Consider the following 19,078-nt stretch of genomic DNA (forward strand, 5'->3'; position numbering starts at 1 on the left):
CATAAGCTGAGACTGGGACCTATCACTTATGGAAAGTGCTGAAGCAAACTGTACAGTACAGGTGTTGACAGGACATATAGCTACATGGATTTAAAAGGTTGCCAAGTGTTAAACGTTACATCCCTTTCCCTTCTCCAGATGCACATATGGCAGCTGTACCTGTTCATCAGCAATGCTCCTATAACTTAATGTTCCTTTATACTGTGTCCCCCTGGTTGTTAGTGGTATTTAAGGATGGGTTTGTCTGACGCTACAGTACGTTTTTATGGTCCAAGGTATCACCACGACGAGCAGCCTGCAGTATCCATCTAATCTGACTGGTCAAAGGATGCAACACAAACTGCATAAACAATTTACCCGATGCGCACGGCACTGCTCAATGGTTCCCTCCTCAATGGTTCACAGCGGAGAGCTCTCCGAACTTGAGAACACACACACACACACACACACACACGCACGCACATAACTGATTTCCCGTCAAGAAACCTCACACTAATCAAATTACCTGTTTTTCAGTCGAGCTTTCAGGAAGTTTTTGCCAAACGGAGCCATGACTCGGGAGCGGGGAGGACACCGAGCAACAATCCAGAGTGCGTTACAATCCGTGCATGGCAGTACGTCGGACAGTTTGCGGAGAGTTTCAAAAAAGTTGAGGGTGTCCCGACTGCAACTCTGACCGCCCCATCCGAAAAGCGGAGGAGGCGTCTCTTAGACCAAAGGCTGCTGAGATTTAGTGGTGAAACTCTGCCCCCTTCACTGAGAGGGGGGCAACGAGAAGGGTCAGCACGCGAAGCAAGTCAGACAATACGACAGGTTGAACTTCTCCATATTAAATATAGTTGGTCATTTCATACTGTACCGTTCTGCACATGCAGAAGAAAAGTAAAACACCTTTTCTTTATATTAAATCCTCTATACTTTTGGGCTGCTGTATATTTAAATCAAAGAGGATTTTATTTAGGTGTACCACGTAATATATGCAGTGTTTTTCACCTTTTTATATTGTTAAGTGAAGGATCCAAGGTTCAGATGCCAGGTACTGTTTTGTGTTTGGTAAGCAACACAAATCACAGGTGCTTATAACTACAACACCTAAATGATGAAATCCAGTTAGTTAAATATGTTGCTTGTCATTTCATAAAGAGTGAAGTGACTGAATCGTGTCTGACTGAAAGACTGAATTATTGTCCCTTGTTTGTTTTAGGGTGAGCCCTAAATCATGTAAGAGGAGAGGATCTTAAACACATCCCTGTGGAACCCCATCGTAAGGTATTAAACACATTTGTATTTGTTTTATTTTGATATTTGTGTAAGAACACAATAGCTGCTGGATTAACAAATATGTCAGAGATCACATCAGAATAGAATGGATGACTTTGTCGTGCTTTTATTTTTAATTACTTGCATACCATGTCACTGGAGCTAAGAGGAATCTTTCTTATGGTGTGAAGAGCAAATCTGCTTATTCAGAATCTAGTAGTTTTGAATGAAAACCTTGAAGCTAAAATTATTATGGATATATGATCAGAAGCTCTTAGCTAGTTAAGAACCTTGTGTGATTGTTTTCTTAACTTTTATTTCCAAATTTGAGAAAGAATGTTGAACAAGCTGTGTCCTTGACCTGCTCAGAAAAATGTAAATGTCTACATCTACAAGTCTCAGAGAACTAGGCCAGGTCCACCTGCTGATGAAGGTCATGGTCAGAAGTTTCAAAACAGCTAGTACATATTTTAAAAGAAAAACTACGACTCAAAGTGGTTTACATCTTTAGTGTCCTCAGTTTAAAGGTTGATTTGAAAACAGACTTAGTCTGAAAAAAAAGGTGATATAGCAGCAGCGTCTTCTTACAGTGATACAAAAAGCAACTCTCTGTTGTTCACACTCCCACCCTTCTACATCACCTCTGGCCCCTGTCCTCGAGAGACAGGGGCAAAACAAACTGTGTGCGTGTGTCAGATGAAACAGCCAAATCTGCAAAACCGTGACGCAAGAACCTTTTGCCTTGTGATGCCAAAGTGACGTCTGATGAAACGATGACACAGCAACAGGAGGAGAGTTGGGAGGGAGGGGTGGAATGGATGGAGAGGGCTGTGTTATTGGGGAATGAGCAGGGCGCGAGGGGGGGGGGGGCTGATCCTCTGCCATCACACTGGCTCTTATATACTGAGAGAATGGAGCCCACTGTACTTCATATCCATCCAGAAAACTGTGAGGAAAGGGAAGCACTGTTTGGAGCTGGGAGAGAAAAAGAAGAGGAAGCGGCAGCAGCAGCATCATTACACCTTCCCTGTCCAGTCTCTGCAGCGGTGTGTGTCCGACCCTTAACCTTATGGACTAGATTCTTCCTCAGGTGAATTCTTCAGTGTGGGATCCTTTTCTCTTTCTGTTTATACACTCAACAAGATGCAGGCACAATTGGCATGCATGCTTCTCCTCTGTTTCTCATGTGGTGGACTTTGTACAGGTAAGCACAACAGGCTTTTCATGCATGCATCATGTTATGATTTATCATTCATTCATAGAAACAACATAGGACAAAAAGCCTTGACACTTCCACACGGTGTAGCCATTTGCCTCTCATATAACTTTCTGTATGCAACAGGTGCATCATTCTAATGTGGTTTCACCACAGTAAGTTTCTTAAAACAGAACATTATAAATCAAGGAAATGGTTCTGCTTTTAAAATAAGAAATTTACTTGTCAACATATGTTTTTATCATCATGGTTTTCTGACTTTGAGTTGTCTGACTGGGCTGCAAACATGATTTATTCCTAAATCTATCATTTCATTTTTCTGGTGACACAATTTATTAAAATTCTGTAGCATACATTTTCTACACAACGTACTGATTCTGATTATGCCTGGAGAAAATCTTTTTTAAACTAATTTGGACAGTAAATTAGGTTATAATGCCGTCATCAGAATCTATTATTTCTGTTGATTGAAAATAAAGATTATTTATTTGTTTTACATTAAATCCTGTAATCTGGTGAATTAGACTATAGTATATCAACCAATGAGCAGTTAACCTGTAAAATATAAAAAATAAAAAAGTAAAAAGTTTATTTCTTATTTTAATCCTGTTTATGCAAAAAATGTTTGTGGCATTATTAAAAACCGATCCTGGATGTTGGATTAGTAAAGCTTTATGGGCTAATTTGCATTGTGGACCCTCAGCGAGTTCTGTCATGTAAATGTGTGCTACCTGTTGGACAGGTGTCTGCCAGCAAATGTCTCCAATTACATTTACGACACAAATGTTGCAAAGTCCTCTGAACTGCAAACGGTGAAACAGTTGAAACATTAGACAAGCTGAATAAGAATATTCTCTACTTCCATATTGAACTGACCTTTCTTCTGCAACAATCACTCAGAAGTGATTTAACTCCAGATTAGATTTGGTGGAAGGTTACGTTCTCATTTCTCCTCTAACTGGCAGACGTTGACCAGGAGCAGCGAACGGTCGACGAGGAGCTTCTCAGCAGTCTCTTCTCCTCTAAGGTATGGAGTCCTCTCTTTCTGCACCTGTGACATCAGAAACAGGGTGTCCACAGGGCTTCAGTACATCCAGTCGGCTCGTGACCCCGCACACCCTCTCACCTGACCCCACACACATGCGCTGCCCACGTGTGCTTTCATGCAATCTGGATACGTGCTTGCTCCACGGGCTCACCTTTTAGTTGTGCTCATGCTGAGCGGAAGATCAATAACTTATTATTAGAGGGTTTGTTTGTGTCACTCGGGGTCTAACTTGCTTTTGGATTGATCTAGTTTTGACTTGAAATGAAAGTCTCACTTACTCAGTTCAAATGTGCAGAGAGAAAACAATATAATCAACTCACCCCGGTAGCTGCAGCCAAAGGGAATATCCTTTCAGATGAAAAGAAAATAAGCTGAGCCTGGGGAAGTTATTCGGTTTTAAGTGTAAGATTTTTATATCACATTTATTTGGTGCTGTGCGCCACAGCTGAGGGATAAAGTCGGTGAAAGCGAGACTAGAGGCACGAGGAGACGGATGGCCGAGCCTAATAGGATTCAAACGGACCAGACACCATCACAGTGACACATCTTCCTCCCTTCTCTGATAAATAACCATGGAGCTCGAACAGAGACGTGACAGTGACAAATCAAGCATGTGAATCACTGCTGCTGAGGCCCGGAGGCTGCTCAGGGCCATGATTGTAATAGTAACTTGTCAGACTTAAAGGCTTGAAAGGCTGCTAAGTGCAGTGTTGTAGAAGATACTTGTAGCTTTATATCTCAATGATGTACATGATCACTTTTTAACTGATTGGCCTGCATATCCACTCTTTTTTTTGATCTGATCAGATGCAGGAGGTGCATTCCCTCACCAGCTCTTATTTCTCTGTTGAACATGATTATGTGGTTCTACAACCATTTGTTAGTCTGGACAGTTTGACCACTGAGACAGAACCGGTTTATTAATAACAAAGGGCCAGTGGGGAGTGTTAGAATATCAGACCTCTGATTGATCCTGATTAACCTTATTGATAAAGTGTTTGGTGAGAAGATCCTGATGAAGCTAAATAAAAGAAGCAACGCTTCATGTGGCTTTTCTTTCACTTTATTCATTTAAACCTAAATGAAAAACAGTGAAATTTTTGATTCATGAATTATTTCTAAATGTCGGTGCTTATGTTTGTTCAGTGCCGTGGTTGTTCTTTGGATGTCTCGACGGTTTTTACTACACAGTATGTCTCCCACCTGCCAAACAAAAAACCTGCATCTGACTTGGTGCCTGTCTTCACAACCTCAGAGGGGACTGTGTTCCTGTGCAGCTCATAAACCATGTGAGCAAAGTGAGCTTGTGGCCATTTACAGTAACTTTTAAGAAACAATTTCCCTTAGACCTCTGAACCTCTTCGTCATTCTCAGTAACACCCACAGATCTTGGCGGCAGTGTGTGCGAGATGCTGGCCCACGCACAGGAGGGGGCCCCGGGGCCCTTCACTCTCTTAAAGCACTCAAACTAGATTATAATACAATAGGCTGCAGCTAGATGTGAAGGGGGCAGAGTTAGATGTGACTGAGAAATCACTCTGGGTGTATGGTGTTTAAGAAAAAGCACACAACAGTCTGCATCTTAGCTGCCGGCTCAACGTTGTGAGCACTGATGGAGAATGTTAAGTGAAAACCTCAAATGCAGTATCTTCAGTACCTCTTAACGGGAATTAGCGCAGCCTTTACTGCTGCAATGGCAACAACACAGTGCCTTAAACTGTTGTGTGGAAAACATCCAAAATAGCTTTTTGACTTCAGTGGGTACACAGCTCATTAAACGAGGCTGCATCTACTCCATCTGTGCATAAAACCTAAGCTATGAAAGGACAAAACTTCAAACCAGTGTTGTTAGTTGAAATAAAAAGACAAAACACGAGCTTCAGCATCCATGACGAGTGAGATTCTGACTGGGGAAACAATATAAAACATATTTTGTGGAAACCAAAAACATGACATCAGTCTCCCCACAGTCTGTATGTTTTGGGACATGGACCAAAAAACCTATAATATAAAGCAATGCAGTGTCATAACTACTATCTAATATTTTCCTTAGTGACATAATTTCTATCACAGTCACAGCCAAACATAACAATAAGATATACCACATTGTACTTATGTGTACTTATTACTCTGTCTACAGTGTTATCTGATTGGAATGGTCTGAGCAAAGCATTTATGACAAAACAGAATTTTAATAGAGTTCATAAACCTGAAGAGAAAAATCCATATTTATTGTCTATATCGTTTAAAACAGGGAAAAAGGTCACCGTGCTCGACACATAAGGTGTCAGCACAACAACTGTGTTTGCATAGTATCCTCTGTGGTCCTCCGTCCAGACTCAGATCCATTTTTGCTTCACCTCAGTTCCGAACATTGATCGAAACTTAGATAAAATCGCCTCCTCACATCCAGGATCTAAATATTGCCAAGTTTTGAATTTGAAAAACCAATCACTTCCTGAACTCAATTTGAAAGCCAGTCCTTCTCAGGCGAACCAGCTTCCCGTTTCTCCCCTTGTTCCCTCTTTGCAGATGAAACAGAATAAGCAGAGTGCCCCCTACTGGCGCGTGTCACTGACCAACCTGTGCAGGATGGTGAGCAGCCTGTGGCAGGAGGCGTGGAGCGGCGAGGAGCAGGAGGACAGTCTGATGGATGGGAGCGTCCAGCTGCTGGAGGATCTGTACAGCCTGCGGTACATCTGCCGAGCTCTGCAGAGCCGGGAGGAGAGGGTGAGACACACACACACAAAGAAAAATTAGTCATTCCATAAAACGTGTTTTTTGTTGTATGTTTGCACTGTTAGTGTAGCTACAGAGTGTTAGTGTGTCAGTAATTCTTAATTCTTTAGATGCCTTTTAGTCAACATTATTCTGTTATCCGTGACAGTATGTGGTTTATACGTGACATGCTCTATCCATATATTTGTGTATTATCTTTTAAAATAAAAACTAAAGTCTTAGACAAAACTAAATGTATTCATGTGTCATAGGTCAAAGTACTCATCGGTGGTCTCATTCAGAGGTTTGAACTGCTTATGTCTCAAACTGGAGATTAATCACAGTGTTGTTTGGTTTGGAATATTCTCAGATTGAATGATTAGACGTTGTTTGACAAGTTGAGGAAATTTCTCTAAACCTTTTTTTTGCATGAGGTTAAACTAAATGCTAAGACATTAATACTGTATACATGCAAAGTAACTAGGAAGAGACAGCGGAGTAGAAAGTACATTTTAGAGTGACCTTTTGTTTCATATGTAGTGGACAAGAAAGATACACAAAATACAGTACCATTAATTCTGTTTACTACAGACTCAAATTTACATAATAAATACAGAGATCTTAAAATTTAGGGATAATTGTGTAAAATGGTTAATTGTGAAAACCTTCTATCTGTTAATTGTTAAGATTGAGTTTTGCAAAAACAAATATGTCACACAATATGTCAGTAAAGCCAACAACAGCAAATCCTGGCTGACATGCATATAATTACATGTACAGTTATACACATGCAAACATGCACTTCACACACCCACACAGAGTCCACGTATCTTCTCGTGCTGAAAACACATCTCATTAAATCCCCTCTCTCACCCCTCCTCCCTCCCCTCCATCATCCTGCTTTCAATCTCACCTCCTTACACAGCAGCTTTTTAAATATTTCTTTGCTTTTCTTTTTTAATCACAGCTACACTGACACAGCTCCCCACTACCCTGCCACTTGGCAACACAACATGTTTTCCTACCATTTCCTGACACTGATGCCTCCTACCGTGTCTCCCTCTGTCCCTAACAGCTACTGCAAGACTCTGTAGAATATTTAGGGGAGGACGGTGACGCTCTGCTGAAACGAAAGTCTCCCTACATCCTGAAGAGGCAAACAGCGCACACCACCAAGTCCCGGAGGCCGTACATCTTAAAAAGAAGTACAAATTACTGACAACCATCCCTGAGGCCGAGGTGACGCATTAGGGGACCAGACATTTACTTTTTGTGAAGATGTGACTGTGTTTCTTTTCTCGCTCTTCTTGTAGCTGCAGTGTTTTATTCCTTTTCCTGTTGTTGTTTTTAGCCAGACAAACCCTTCGGTTGTTCGTCCAGCATCGCAGCCTGCCTGTATCCTGCTCAGATGTAGGTCCTGAAAAAAAAATCCCAAGCATCAAGCAAAATGTGTATCTCTGAGAAACTATATTTATTTACTCTATTTCTTCACTGCACACAAAGTCTGTTTTGTTTCAGGATATGATTAAAGGATTCATGATATAAAACCAGTGTCATGTGACTGTCTTTTTTCCATGTACCTGCTGGTTTACCAAGAGCCTCTCTAAACCTTTCTCATCCACTTCATGGATATAGAGGAAGGCTCAGGAGCTGCAGGGATTTGGGGGTTTTGAGCACCTGAGGGGCATTTACATCTGCACTTACAGACAAACTATAGTTGGGGTTTCAAAGGCTGTTTCTCAAAGGTTTAGACCCACTATGTCTTTGTAGGCTACTGTATGTCGCTACCAGAATTATTACAGTATATTCCTGGGAAAGTGGGGAGGGCTTTGAAACAGTCTTTAAATGAATTCAGTGCATACTATCAAAAAATCAAAAATGCTAGTTTTTTTTTGTTTTATTTTAAGGAAATTTTGACTAACAACCTCATGTGGGTGATGGTCCTGCTTAGAGATTTTAGGAAGATTTTAATTCCATATTAATTGGCTGGCATGGCGGAGCAGTGGTTAGTGCTCTCACTTCACAGTAACAAGGTTCTGGGTTCAAACCACGGCCGACCTGGTGCCTTTCTGTGTGGAGTCTGCATGTTCTCCTTGTGCCTGCCTGGGTTCTCTCCTCTCACAGTCCAAAGACATGCATCTTAGGTTCGAAATTGCCCGTGTGTGGTTGTTTGTCTATATCAGCCCTGCGTTTGACTGGTGACCTGTCCAGGGTGGACTCCTCCTCTTGCCCAGTGTCAGATGGGATTGGCTACAGCCAGACAAACACTTGGTGGCAGTACTTTTGATTTCAAAGGTGCAAACAGTGTCGGGTCGAGTCCTTTTGCTCCGATGTCAACGCGCTAAAAGCTCAAGGAGGAAGAAGAGGAGTCGTCTTCCTTTGAGCGTAGCATCACTGTTTTGCAATTTATGGAACACAAACCTGCTCCTGTGTACTGCATTATTTGTAGACCACCTGTGTGACATCTCAGAAACACTCCAGCCCCCACCCACCTCACCTTGTGTGAATTAAAACAAGTCCCTGGTAGCATTTATCCAGGGTGTTGTGAACGAAACAAGCAACAGGCAAAACCGTTCTACCTTGTTTACCTGAGAGACTCTGAATGGACCAAGCCGTGTCTAATACCCATTAACACAGTCTGCAAAGCCCACAGAGTGACGTGGAGCCGTTTCCACTGTAGAAATGTTGTGACCTAAAGCAGAACAGCTGTGCCATCACCAGTCGAGCTACCAGCAGTTGACAAGACGGTAAGTGCAAATAAATAGGATACATAATGTTATTATTCAGTTAACAAAACTAAAGTGTAATGTGTAAGACAATGTTCCTCATGCAGTCAGATGTGTAACAGTGACACTGACTCAGATATCTTCCAGGGTACTGGCCTGCTATGATAACCACTAGAGGTGGTGATATTGATTATGTCTGTTTTGTTATCAGAATTTACACGAGACTATTTAAATGTATCCCTCCGCCGCAGGGAACTACTGTGGTCATAAGAGATGAATTTGCTTAAAATGGACTATCTTTGATAGAGACTGACTCGAATTGGCTTAGTGAGACAGCTGAAGCTTTATTTCTGCCTCAGACGAACGCTGTAGTGAGTTTTTTTTACACAGAATGAGGGCTGTGTATTTTGTCCCTTGTTTTTACGCGTTAAAACCATTTTTCACGTGCAAATGCACACACCAATCAACCAATCAATCAATTTATTTCATAAGCACAGTTAAAACAACAGGAGTTGACCAAAGTGCTACATCAGTCAAGAAAATAACAAATAGAGCAGTTTAAAAACTGTCAAAAATCTGCAAAAGCATGATCCCCTTTGAGTAATAACCAGAAGGATCTTGAACTGGGAGCCAATGAAGTGATGTAAGTGTAGGAGGAATATCATACTTGCATGCTCCTGTTAGGTTCCTAACAGCCACATTTTGAAGGAGCTGCAATCTAGACAATAAAGACTGGCTGATTCCTGAGTACAGGGAATTACAGTAATCAAGTCGTGATGTGATAAACACATAACTCACTTTTTCGAGATCAGGAAAAGAGAGAAGAGGTTAAACTTTGGCTATAGCTCTGACCTGAAGAAAACTAGATTTCACATCAACATTCTTTTAATACCAACACGAAAAATCCCAAACCAGTGGAAAGGAGTATGTTTTGCTCAGCAGACACTTGGCCATGTTTAATTAAAACAATATATTCTTTTAGCATATACATGCATGTTTATCTCTCCCTGAAGCCTGCTCATCTAGCAAACTGCTTACTGCCACAGGATTTGCTACAAATAGTTTCTTTTGTTCTACATATAAAGCTTGGTTACAGAATGTGTGAAGTTGTTAATCAGTGGGCATAAGAGCTGGATTTTACTCCTGCTGTGAGCAACTCTGAAGTGGCCTGCAAAATCTGAGCTCAGTCCAGCAGCAGTGTGCCTGCAATTAGCCAGTAATGCGATGCAGCTACAGTACTTGTTAGGTGGGAACAGAATCCTAAATCCAAATGCTCGTTTCAAACATTCTATTCAAAATTACAAAAATACCCAAATCTTTGCAAACAGATCTCTAAAAAGAAAACTTGGGGGTTCTTTGAATCAAAGATGGATGCCTCCCATTTTCCTCACTGTGTAAGACTCAGGAATACTTTAAATTAGCAGTGGTAGTTTGGGTCTTACTGGGGCACTGAGAGTTTATCTCTCTAGAAACAGTACTTCAGTTACTGTGGGCAATCTACAGACTATGCTAGAAAAAAATGTTAGAATGTAAACTTCAAATGCAAATTTTCATTTCTTTGAGCACCAGAAGATAAAATGACATTCACCTCCGTTTTGTTGGAGTGGCAGCAGAAAATCGGAGACGGATCATTTAAAACAACAGCAGGTGAAACTTAATACAGCTTCACTGGTAGAGATGATTGAATTTGAGGTGAATCACCCCTTTTTAGTTTAAAAAACTTTTCAGGAGCCTTCTGGGTACTTTATCAAGTGGATCAATCTATTTTCTTGTGAATAAAAAGCAAAAGTGGCCTTAGAGATGGAGCAGGAGAGTGGAGAAAGTATGTGTTTCAAGCAGTATTCATTGTTCTTCTAGTGTCACTCAGTGTAGCACTACTGCACAGCTGCTGTTTAAAACCTTTCCTCAGAAATAAGGTGCCACTGAGTCACATTTGTATCGAACTGCTGCAGGAAGCTTCAGATGGCTGCAGTTGAACGTGTCAAATTGCTCATGTGTGGCAAGAAAAGGGCAAACCTTGCATGAATAAAGGTTAAAAATATCATGAAGGCAGGTTCCAGTATGATTTTTCTCAGTCAGTGACCTCCAGCAGAGTATGTGCCTGTCACAGGCAGTGGATGGCAGTGTTGTTTAACTAGACTGATGGTTTACAGTACGGTGTGAATGACTGCAAAGTGGCACTGAAATACAATCACGTCCTCAGGCAAAAGAAGAGCTTGATGAAAGAACAAAGGCAGAAAATGACAGTTCAGTTAAAAGAAATCAATTGTAGAAAAAGTCTCTTCCAATAACAGCAAGAAATGAGAACTCGGGTGGGTTTTTTTGCTCCAGTGTCGGTTTTAAATGCAATATTTAATTTTAAATTGCATTTTAATGACAAGACGTGACACAGGCCATTTTTTTCTCTTCAATTCTACCTTTTCTTTCAACCTTCTGCTTCAGACTTAACCAAGCTTGCTTCTAGTAAAAGTGCAGCAACAGACTTGTCATGTTGGTTGTTGCAACAGTTGAATGTATGTTGCTTGAAGGTACTTTGGCAGTGGTTGGTAAGGAAAAGCAGTGTTTTCTGCAGTCAGGACCCTCATTTCTGTCCAGGCAGACCAGGTTTTGGACCTGGAACCAAGGCAAATGCCTTACAGGGTTACACAGCTCTTCACTCTGCATACAATAGGAAGAGGAAACTTTAATATTTTTATTTTTGTTTATATGTAACTGACATGATAAATGTATCTGAAGCATTCAGTGACCATAATAAAGTAACTTCCCAGTAAAAACAAAAATGAAATTTTACTTTGAAAGTGGCTGAAGTACTGTACATCCTAAGTTTGAGTCTTCAGTGTTGTGGGAACCATAAAAATGTGTACATAAGCATTCAAGGAAAGTGAAATCAGGCAAATACATCTCTCAGAAGGCAAAGCAGCCACAGTATGTGGCACCAGTATTAAAATAGTGAAGTCTCAAAGTGCTGGCTTTTGTTACAATTGTTGATTGTTTCAGTAAATATAATTAGAGTCCTGTAACATGGATTTCAAATACATGTTTAGTGCAAATAATGTCAGTGAAAAGGTCAGCGGAATCTATAGCTGTATGATGCTTCTATTTGGCCTTCGAATGATTGAGACCTTTGGACTGATTTCCTTTGTGCATATTCAGTTAGAGACAAGCTAGCTTTGTTAATTGTGGGTGATATATTATTTAACCTTTATTTTACCAGGAAGTCCTGTTGAGATCAAGATCTCTCTCTTTTTTTAAAAAAAAGGAGATTGGTCAAGATGGCAGCTATACAAATTTACAACATATTAAAATTAAATATAAAGCTTCTAGGCTAAAAACCTACAATGTCTTTTTGTTTCCCCATATATTTCCTCCTTACACATTCTGTGTGTACTGTGCTCCCATATAACCTAATGCACCTAAAGGTAACTTTACTAAGGATTAGAGTATGCCTCTGAAAACTTCTTCTCTTAGCTCGAAGTCTAACCCTTTGTTATTGGGTGAACACATGTAGGCCAAGTACCAGCAGGTGGCAGTGCAGCATAGACCGAATCCAGACTATGAAGTAACGAAGCAAGAGCATAATCCAAGAATAACCACCAAAATAAATCTGAAACTTCTTTCTGTATTCTCCTTTAATATCCCGTCAAAATAAAAGCAATTGTCCTTGGCCTAATGTTTTTTTTATAGACAATGCAGTATTTCTATTTCAATGTTTCCCAAAGCTGGATATTTCCAAATACACCATGTAACCTCTTAGAAAGCCAAGTAAAAAATGACAGTGTGATGCTTAAGTCTGTTTCAGATCAGTGTCAGTGAGAACTACTACAACTCTGGGCCTAGAGCATCACGTAGCTTAAATGGAGCTGAAGACGCTCAAATGCAATCGGAACGAGACCCAGAGAAGTGTTTACAGTGAGCGTCCTGTCATTGAATGGTCAGGCTGGATCCTTACAGTAGCCAGTTTGTGTACACAAGTGACCACGTGTTTGCAGTTTTATAATTAAATGCAGCTGAAGTCAGTTAATGAATTAATTAGCCTGAAGTCTTCAACACTCACAACACTGATGCCTGATTGGACGGCAGCCCGACTAATTTTAAAATGATTCTACCAGGAGAAAAGGTGTAAGGTGAAATGCTGCAAACCCACCTGAGTGGCAAGACTGGGTTTTAATCATGTCCCTTGCCATTGAGAGCAGTCTATGTAAACCTCAACAGCAAGGGTTACCGTCACCACCAACAATCAGAAAACAAGATTGGAAGCTGCTGTGACTCTCAGCTCTCTGAACACCAGGTTTCAAACCTCTGAACCATGTGCTCAATCTCACATTGTTTTCTGGGATTCAAACTGATGTGGAGCTCACTGAGGGCTGGTTTCCTCATGGTTAAAGACAAATGACCCAATTCTAATTAATATTGCTTGTAGAAGTGATGAGAAACAGGCCTATATTTCTACTTATGTTCAGCTGAGAAACACACAAATGGCAGCATTTCATCCTTACATCACTTTCTGTGTAAGAACATGTATGGTCAAAAAAAAAGACAGAGTGGGCCTTTGAAATGTATTTAAAGATGTCTATGTGGACCTCTAGTAACTGTACCATTATATACTTGGAAATAAAAGTGTGCCATTATTTCAGGACTTTGAACATATCCTCACATGTGGACATGGCTTTGGCTTCACATTGGAATAATACGGTTTATCATTATCTTAGCATCAGAGCAGATCTGTCAGTTTTTGCAAATTTGCAGACCCTCTCAGCAGATGTCTATCAATATAACAACTCCCGTGACCCCTAAAAAGATCAGGCTTAGTACGCCTCCTGCATCCACTGGACAAATTACACCCTGCGTGAATTAATTCAACTCCATTAAAAACCTTCATCGACATCTGCTGCTGCTGTGATGCTCAGGCCTGCTTGTCTTGGCCATTCTCCAGCTGGACGTCTGTTCAATTTAACTCCAATTTGGAGTTGGTGCATGTTGGCTGACAGTTTGAAACTTCTCAGTGGGATGCTGATGAGTGTCTTCACTCACTAAAGTCATTCTTTAGTCTGGACAGCGTTGCAGAAACTGTAAAAAGCCAGTCCGATCAAGATAATGGCTTGTGAAGGAATGAGATTAACTCCCTTTGTGAGAAATCTGATTGTGTGGATGGGGTGGTGGCATAAGAAGTGTGACCTTGTTTCAGGGGCCAGCTGAGGCTGTAATTGGGCCTCACATATGAGCAGAATTACTGAGGCCCCCAGCAGTAGCAGCGTAGGGACAAGCCATGTCGTAGCTGTTTATTGCCACGGGTAAGGCTGCCAGTGTCTGCTGTGGATGCTGTCCTCTGATTACTCAGTTAGGTAGCAGATAGACACAAACTGCAACAAGAAAGAGAGACTTAAGATTTACTCAAGGTGTTTTAATTCCAAAAGCAGGTGAACACTTGATACCTGTTGATCAGTGTTTGCATTCTGGACCAACAACTGACAGTGTTTTCAGCTAAAAGCGGTTTGGTTCTCTTGGGTTTTGCTCTATAGCATAACTTCACCGTCTGAGCCTACAGCTGGTGGCAATATAAATGTAATATAAGTCACACATGTGCAAGTATCAAGTCTTGACCTTCAAGCCTCAAGCAAGTCCCAAGTTACTGTGGTGAGAATCAAGCAAGTCAAGTCTGTTTTGTCTCTTATTTTCCTTTGTCAAAGGTTATCGCTCCTTAAACAAGCAAGTTGTCATTGTGTATGCTTTGCTATCCTCTGTAGATTGGCACAAGTTAGGTTAACCCTATACTGGCTGATGCAGCTTCACTGCTGACTAAAGGTGACAGGTCAGTTCTTCAGTCACCACCAAAGAAGGCAAAATCAATTCTTCCTCACACAGAAAGCAGTTAACAAGAAGGCAACACCAGACTGAATCAATGACTGAAGCTGCCGGTCTCTTGGAGTACCACCCTTTAGATTTGTTCACACAGCAGCAGGACTTGCAACGATGCAGTCTTTTCTTCTTCTGATATGTTAAGCAAATAAAGCCAGAGTAGGTATACTCTGTTTGAAACCCTGAATTTGTTATCCACTGGATTGGACATTTCAAGGTGCGGTTTGTTTTCATTGAGGGTCTTTCAGATATGTTACTCTGTGAGTTCCTGTGGAGGTGTACAGAAAGAGCTAAATTATAGGCCTTTCAGACCATCAAAGCAGCCTTCACAGCTTTGCATAGCTCTGCCACTACCAGCCTGATTATATTGATTGTAAACATGGAAGCCGATGTGTCTGTGGATCATTGCCCTGGGAAAAATGAGAGACTGCCTTGAGATCTGAGCTGCTCACTCAACTGCAGTTGCTCTGATCTCATCTATATCTGTTTAAATGCTTGACAAAACACGTTTACATACATGAATGCATATGCCATGATTGAATGGCTCAGCCTGTACTGTGCGTCTTCACCTTTGCTGTGTGGAGGGCCATATAATATGAAGCTGATCGCCACCAATGATTCCCCTGCCCTTTGGCACGGTAATTGTTGCAAGGGTTGGAGGGACAAGCAGTTGGTGCAGCCGGCCATCAACTGGCTGATTGTGTGTCTTTCCCTGCCTGTGATAATTAAAACAACTCGGACTCCCCTTGTTCCCAGTCACAGTGGTGGCACCGCAAAGACGGCAGCAGAGTTGTTATTGCTTGTCCTTCAGCTGAAAGGATCGTGTTGGCCAGAGAGCTGAGAGCTTTTGTTCTGGAAGCTGAAAAATCTGGTGTCCAGCCTGAGCAGTTTTAGCAACGTGCCCAGGGAAATGAGTTATCTAAGCAGTGCATGCAAGAAACCCAGACATTAATCTTTAATTAAGGTCTTTACAATTTCGGAGGACATGCCCAGGAGTGTAAGAGTTACTGTAGGGGATAGATATGGGCAGTTGGGAGGGCTGGGCAATATTATTATATCTTGTGGTGAGCTCATTTTGTCTCATCAAAGTCGAGGCTCTGTTGATCCGCCAAGATGTTGCCTGGCTGTTTGGTTGCCTTTTGAGAAAATAGATGATCCTGGAGGATAATGGTAGTGAAACATGTACTGTCTGTAGAATTCAGGTTGCTATATGTTGTGCTGTTTGTGATGAGATAATGTCTTCTGGTAACTGTTTGTGAACAAGGTGCATACCTTTGCTTCACACATGGGTTTTTTATGTCTCTTCAGTTTTTTTGTTCTATTTTTTGGTAATTGGTTGTGGATCGCTTGTTGGGAGAGCCAAGTGATAAACCTGCTGGTACAATCAGCATGCCACTGGAGCTTCTCTTGTGTTGTGACAGCTGCTGCCTGTGTGATATTCCACAAAAAGCCCCCAAGACAAAACCTGTTTCATTCTGGCTGAAGATTCACATGAAAAAAGACAATTCTCCAATGAAGCAAAATGGGAGTTAGGTAATTGTTTTGATTACTCCTTTCCCAGTTCCCTGTTGGATGAAGGCGTTACAAAGCTGAAAGTGGAGGTTTAGGGAAGCAGAGACTGAGGAAAAGTAGCAGCACATCTCCCTGTGGAGATGGATTTGTTCGCTGGCAACAAAAAGGAGATGAGAGGGTGGTGGTGATAGAAGAAGGGGTTGGAGTCATACCTTTTGTGAGGTGAAGCAATCGGGAGCAATTAAACCCTCATTTGCCATAGGGACTCTCCACTCTGAGGCAGGAGGCTCCAACTGTGCCTGCAGCACCATTCCTTGTATCCCCTTATGGAGACCCTGTAAATGCTGTGGGAGAAGTTAAACTGTAGCTGGGCTGCTTCGCTGTTAATGTTCAACATCGTGACAGCAGATGAAATTTTCTTAGGTTGTCTGCACCATTACAGTGAGTCATCTATGCAATGGCAGTGCAGCTTAATGAATTTGGCAAAGTGTGTGTCCTTGGCCTCTGACCATCTGGTTACATTTAGCCATCATTACTTATATTCAGTATTTTGATTTTGGAATTGGCAGTTGTGTATCAAATAGGATCAGACCTGAAAAAATGTGGTTCAGCCCATCACTATTCGATACCCAGTGGCACAGACTGGCTCAGGCCTCTTGGTGTACCCACTGTATCTGGCTGCTCATCAGCTTGAGAGCACCTGCAGGGTGCAGGGCCCCTCCATCACTGGTAGACACACAGTCAGGCTCCTCTTCAGGTTATTATTAGTCATTCATCACCTGCACCTACTCCATGTTCCCCTGGCTTCAGCTTCACTTCATCTGCAATACTTTTAAATTCTTGCACTTAACAATTTGTCTGTTCATTGCACTTATGGTCATTTCCTGCAAAAAGTATTTCATGCCCCCACCTCCATTTCAAAGTCTTAGCCCTGCTGCAGCCTGAGCACCTGGCCCACATGAGCATGGGCTGAAAAATCTCTATGAAACACACAGCACAAAATGTACAAATCAAAAGCTGTTGACAGGCTTTGATGCTGCACTGGTGTGTGGTTGAAAACCTATTGTGCCTGCAATTTGAGCAAAAAAAATTCATCCCTTTGATTTGCTGCACACAGTGCTGCTGCTTCTCCACAGATAATAGTCAGGTGGAATTAAAGTCCCTCCACAGAGCAGGGCAGATAAGCAAATGAGGAAATCCACATCAAGCTGGAATCATGTAGGGTTTAACTTCTTATGCAGCAGGTACATGCTGGCAGCACCATGACAGACAACCACATGGCCGATGTCTCCTGCTGTGCACAGTGCAGGTCTTGTTGTGTGTGATATTGTTTTTTTTTTTTTTTTTTCCCAGGTTCCTTCATGGTGTGCATTAGCTGTGGTTTCTCAGGTACCTGGCTGTCATGTATACTTAACTACTATTTGGTTCTGGATGACTTTGAAGGGCAGGAGATGGCGAGAGGCAGGGGCCACTGTGACAAAGTGCTCAAGGTCTCCGAAATGGTTTCAGTACTATGAAGCCTTGAAGGTGTTAAACTGAGTATGAGGCTCAGTTCTATTATCTGATGTGGCCTTCATCAAACCTTAATAAGTGATTTTCTTGACCCTGAATTGTTTTCTTATACTTTTGAAGTGTTGACATTTTTCATTTGTTCTGGGTATTCATGGTTTAATGTAATAGCTTTGCTGTAAATTGCAGTAGGCCAGATGCTCTTTATTAAACACCCTATGGAATGGCAATGGAAATTAACACTGTGCCCAGTTTGTTAAATGATTAGATTACACACATATGTGCTCCTCTGTGGGTTGAGAGAATTCTCTAAACCTCCTGGAAGCATGACTGCTTTGTCTTACAGCTAAGAATGATGTTGTTTATATTAGGTTGGTGACATTTTGATGTTACAAGTTTTGTTGTTGTTGATCAGCAACAAGTTGGAATCATTGTGATGCCACTGGGAGTGACTGGGTTGCAGCCTGTGAGTTGTTTTAGTTAGCCATGCTGCTAACGTAGCCTACCGTATGATAGCACCAGTGTGTCGACATTTCTAAAAATAAAAAACACAGTTTAACATGCACCTATCCAACACCATGTCCACACCTTCATGACCATTAGGTGCAGTTGAAAACTCCATAAATCTAGTAAGTGGACCTTTCAACTTAGATTGTTTCATACAGTCACTCTACTTGTAACTAAATAGACTAAAACATACATTTTCATCAAAATACTAAGACTATCAAATTCAGGTGAATGGATTTATGGATACTGTGTCATGGCAGACACTGGACATACTGCTATCTCTGTACACAGTACGTTGCCCTGATAGCATATATTTGAATGACAAGTGTGTGTATTCATTAAATTAAGGCTAAAAGATATGGTGTGTTTTGGTTGTTTTTGTTTTTTTTGGGGGTGGGGGGGTATGAAATGCTCTGGGCACTTGAGGTTAAACAGGAAATTACCATAGTGAGCCTCATGTGTCCCATTACACATAAAAATATCCAATAATTTGTTGTATCCTCCAAAATGCATTTCTTGTCTGTGTTAGCCATGTTCCCTGGTGTCCGAAAGTGAGAAAATGTATGACCCCATATGACACGTACGCAGAACAAGAAGCTTTAAACAGCACAGTAGCCCCCAAGCATCGTACTCACACCTTCATTAAATATGCAGTTAAAAAAGCAGAAAGCATATGAATATTGAAATGAATAATGTATGGTTTTTGCTTTTGGCTACAGCAGGATC

General features: G+C 41.4%; 2 protein-coding genes and 1 long non-coding RNA gene across 3 annotated transcripts in view; 2 read left to right on the forward strand and 1 right to left on the reverse strand.

Annotated features, from left to right (window-relative positions):
* The window catches only part of rassf9 (Ras association domain family member 9), a 9,967-nt gene extending 9,296 nt beyond the window's left edge, over positions 1–671 (reverse strand). The window contains exon 1 of the mRNA XM_020593340.1: positions 506–671. Within this exon, the coding sequence (XP_020448996.1) occupies positions 506–552 (47 nt within the window). The 5' untranslated portion in view covers positions 553–671. The remainder of the gene's footprint in view (positions 1–505) is intronic.
* Positions 672–1,238: 567 nt separating this feature from the next.
* On the forward strand, positions 1,239–7,768 carry nts (neurotensin). The gene is made up of 5 exons (XM_020593538.1): positions 1,239–1,269; positions 2,203–2,464; positions 3,442–3,503; positions 6,057–6,254; positions 7,318–7,768. The coding sequence occupies exons 2-5, from the start codon at positions 2,404–2,406 to the stop codon at positions 7,459–7,461; spliced, it is 465 nt and encodes a 154-aa protein (XP_020449194.1). The 5' UTR covers positions 1,239–1,269; positions 2,203–2,403; the 3' UTR covers positions 7,462–7,768.
* Positions 7,769–8,469: 701 nt separating this feature from the next.
* LOC109956479 (uncharacterized) overlaps positions 8,470–19,078 on the forward strand; it is a 25,173-nt gene continuing 14,564 nt past the window's right edge. The window contains exon 1 of the long non-coding RNA XR_002274413.1: positions 8,470–8,989. This is a non-coding gene — a long non-coding RNA (uncharacterized LOC109956479). The remainder of the gene's footprint in view (positions 8,990–19,078) is intronic.

This window comes from Monopterus albus, unplaced genomic scaffold (assembly GCF_001952655.1).
Source record: "Monopterus albus unplaced genomic scaffold, M_albus_1.0 scaffold19.1, whole genome shotgun sequence".
Lineage (NCBI taxonomy): Eukaryota > Metazoa > Chordata > Actinopteri > Synbranchiformes > Synbranchidae > Monopterus > Monopterus albus.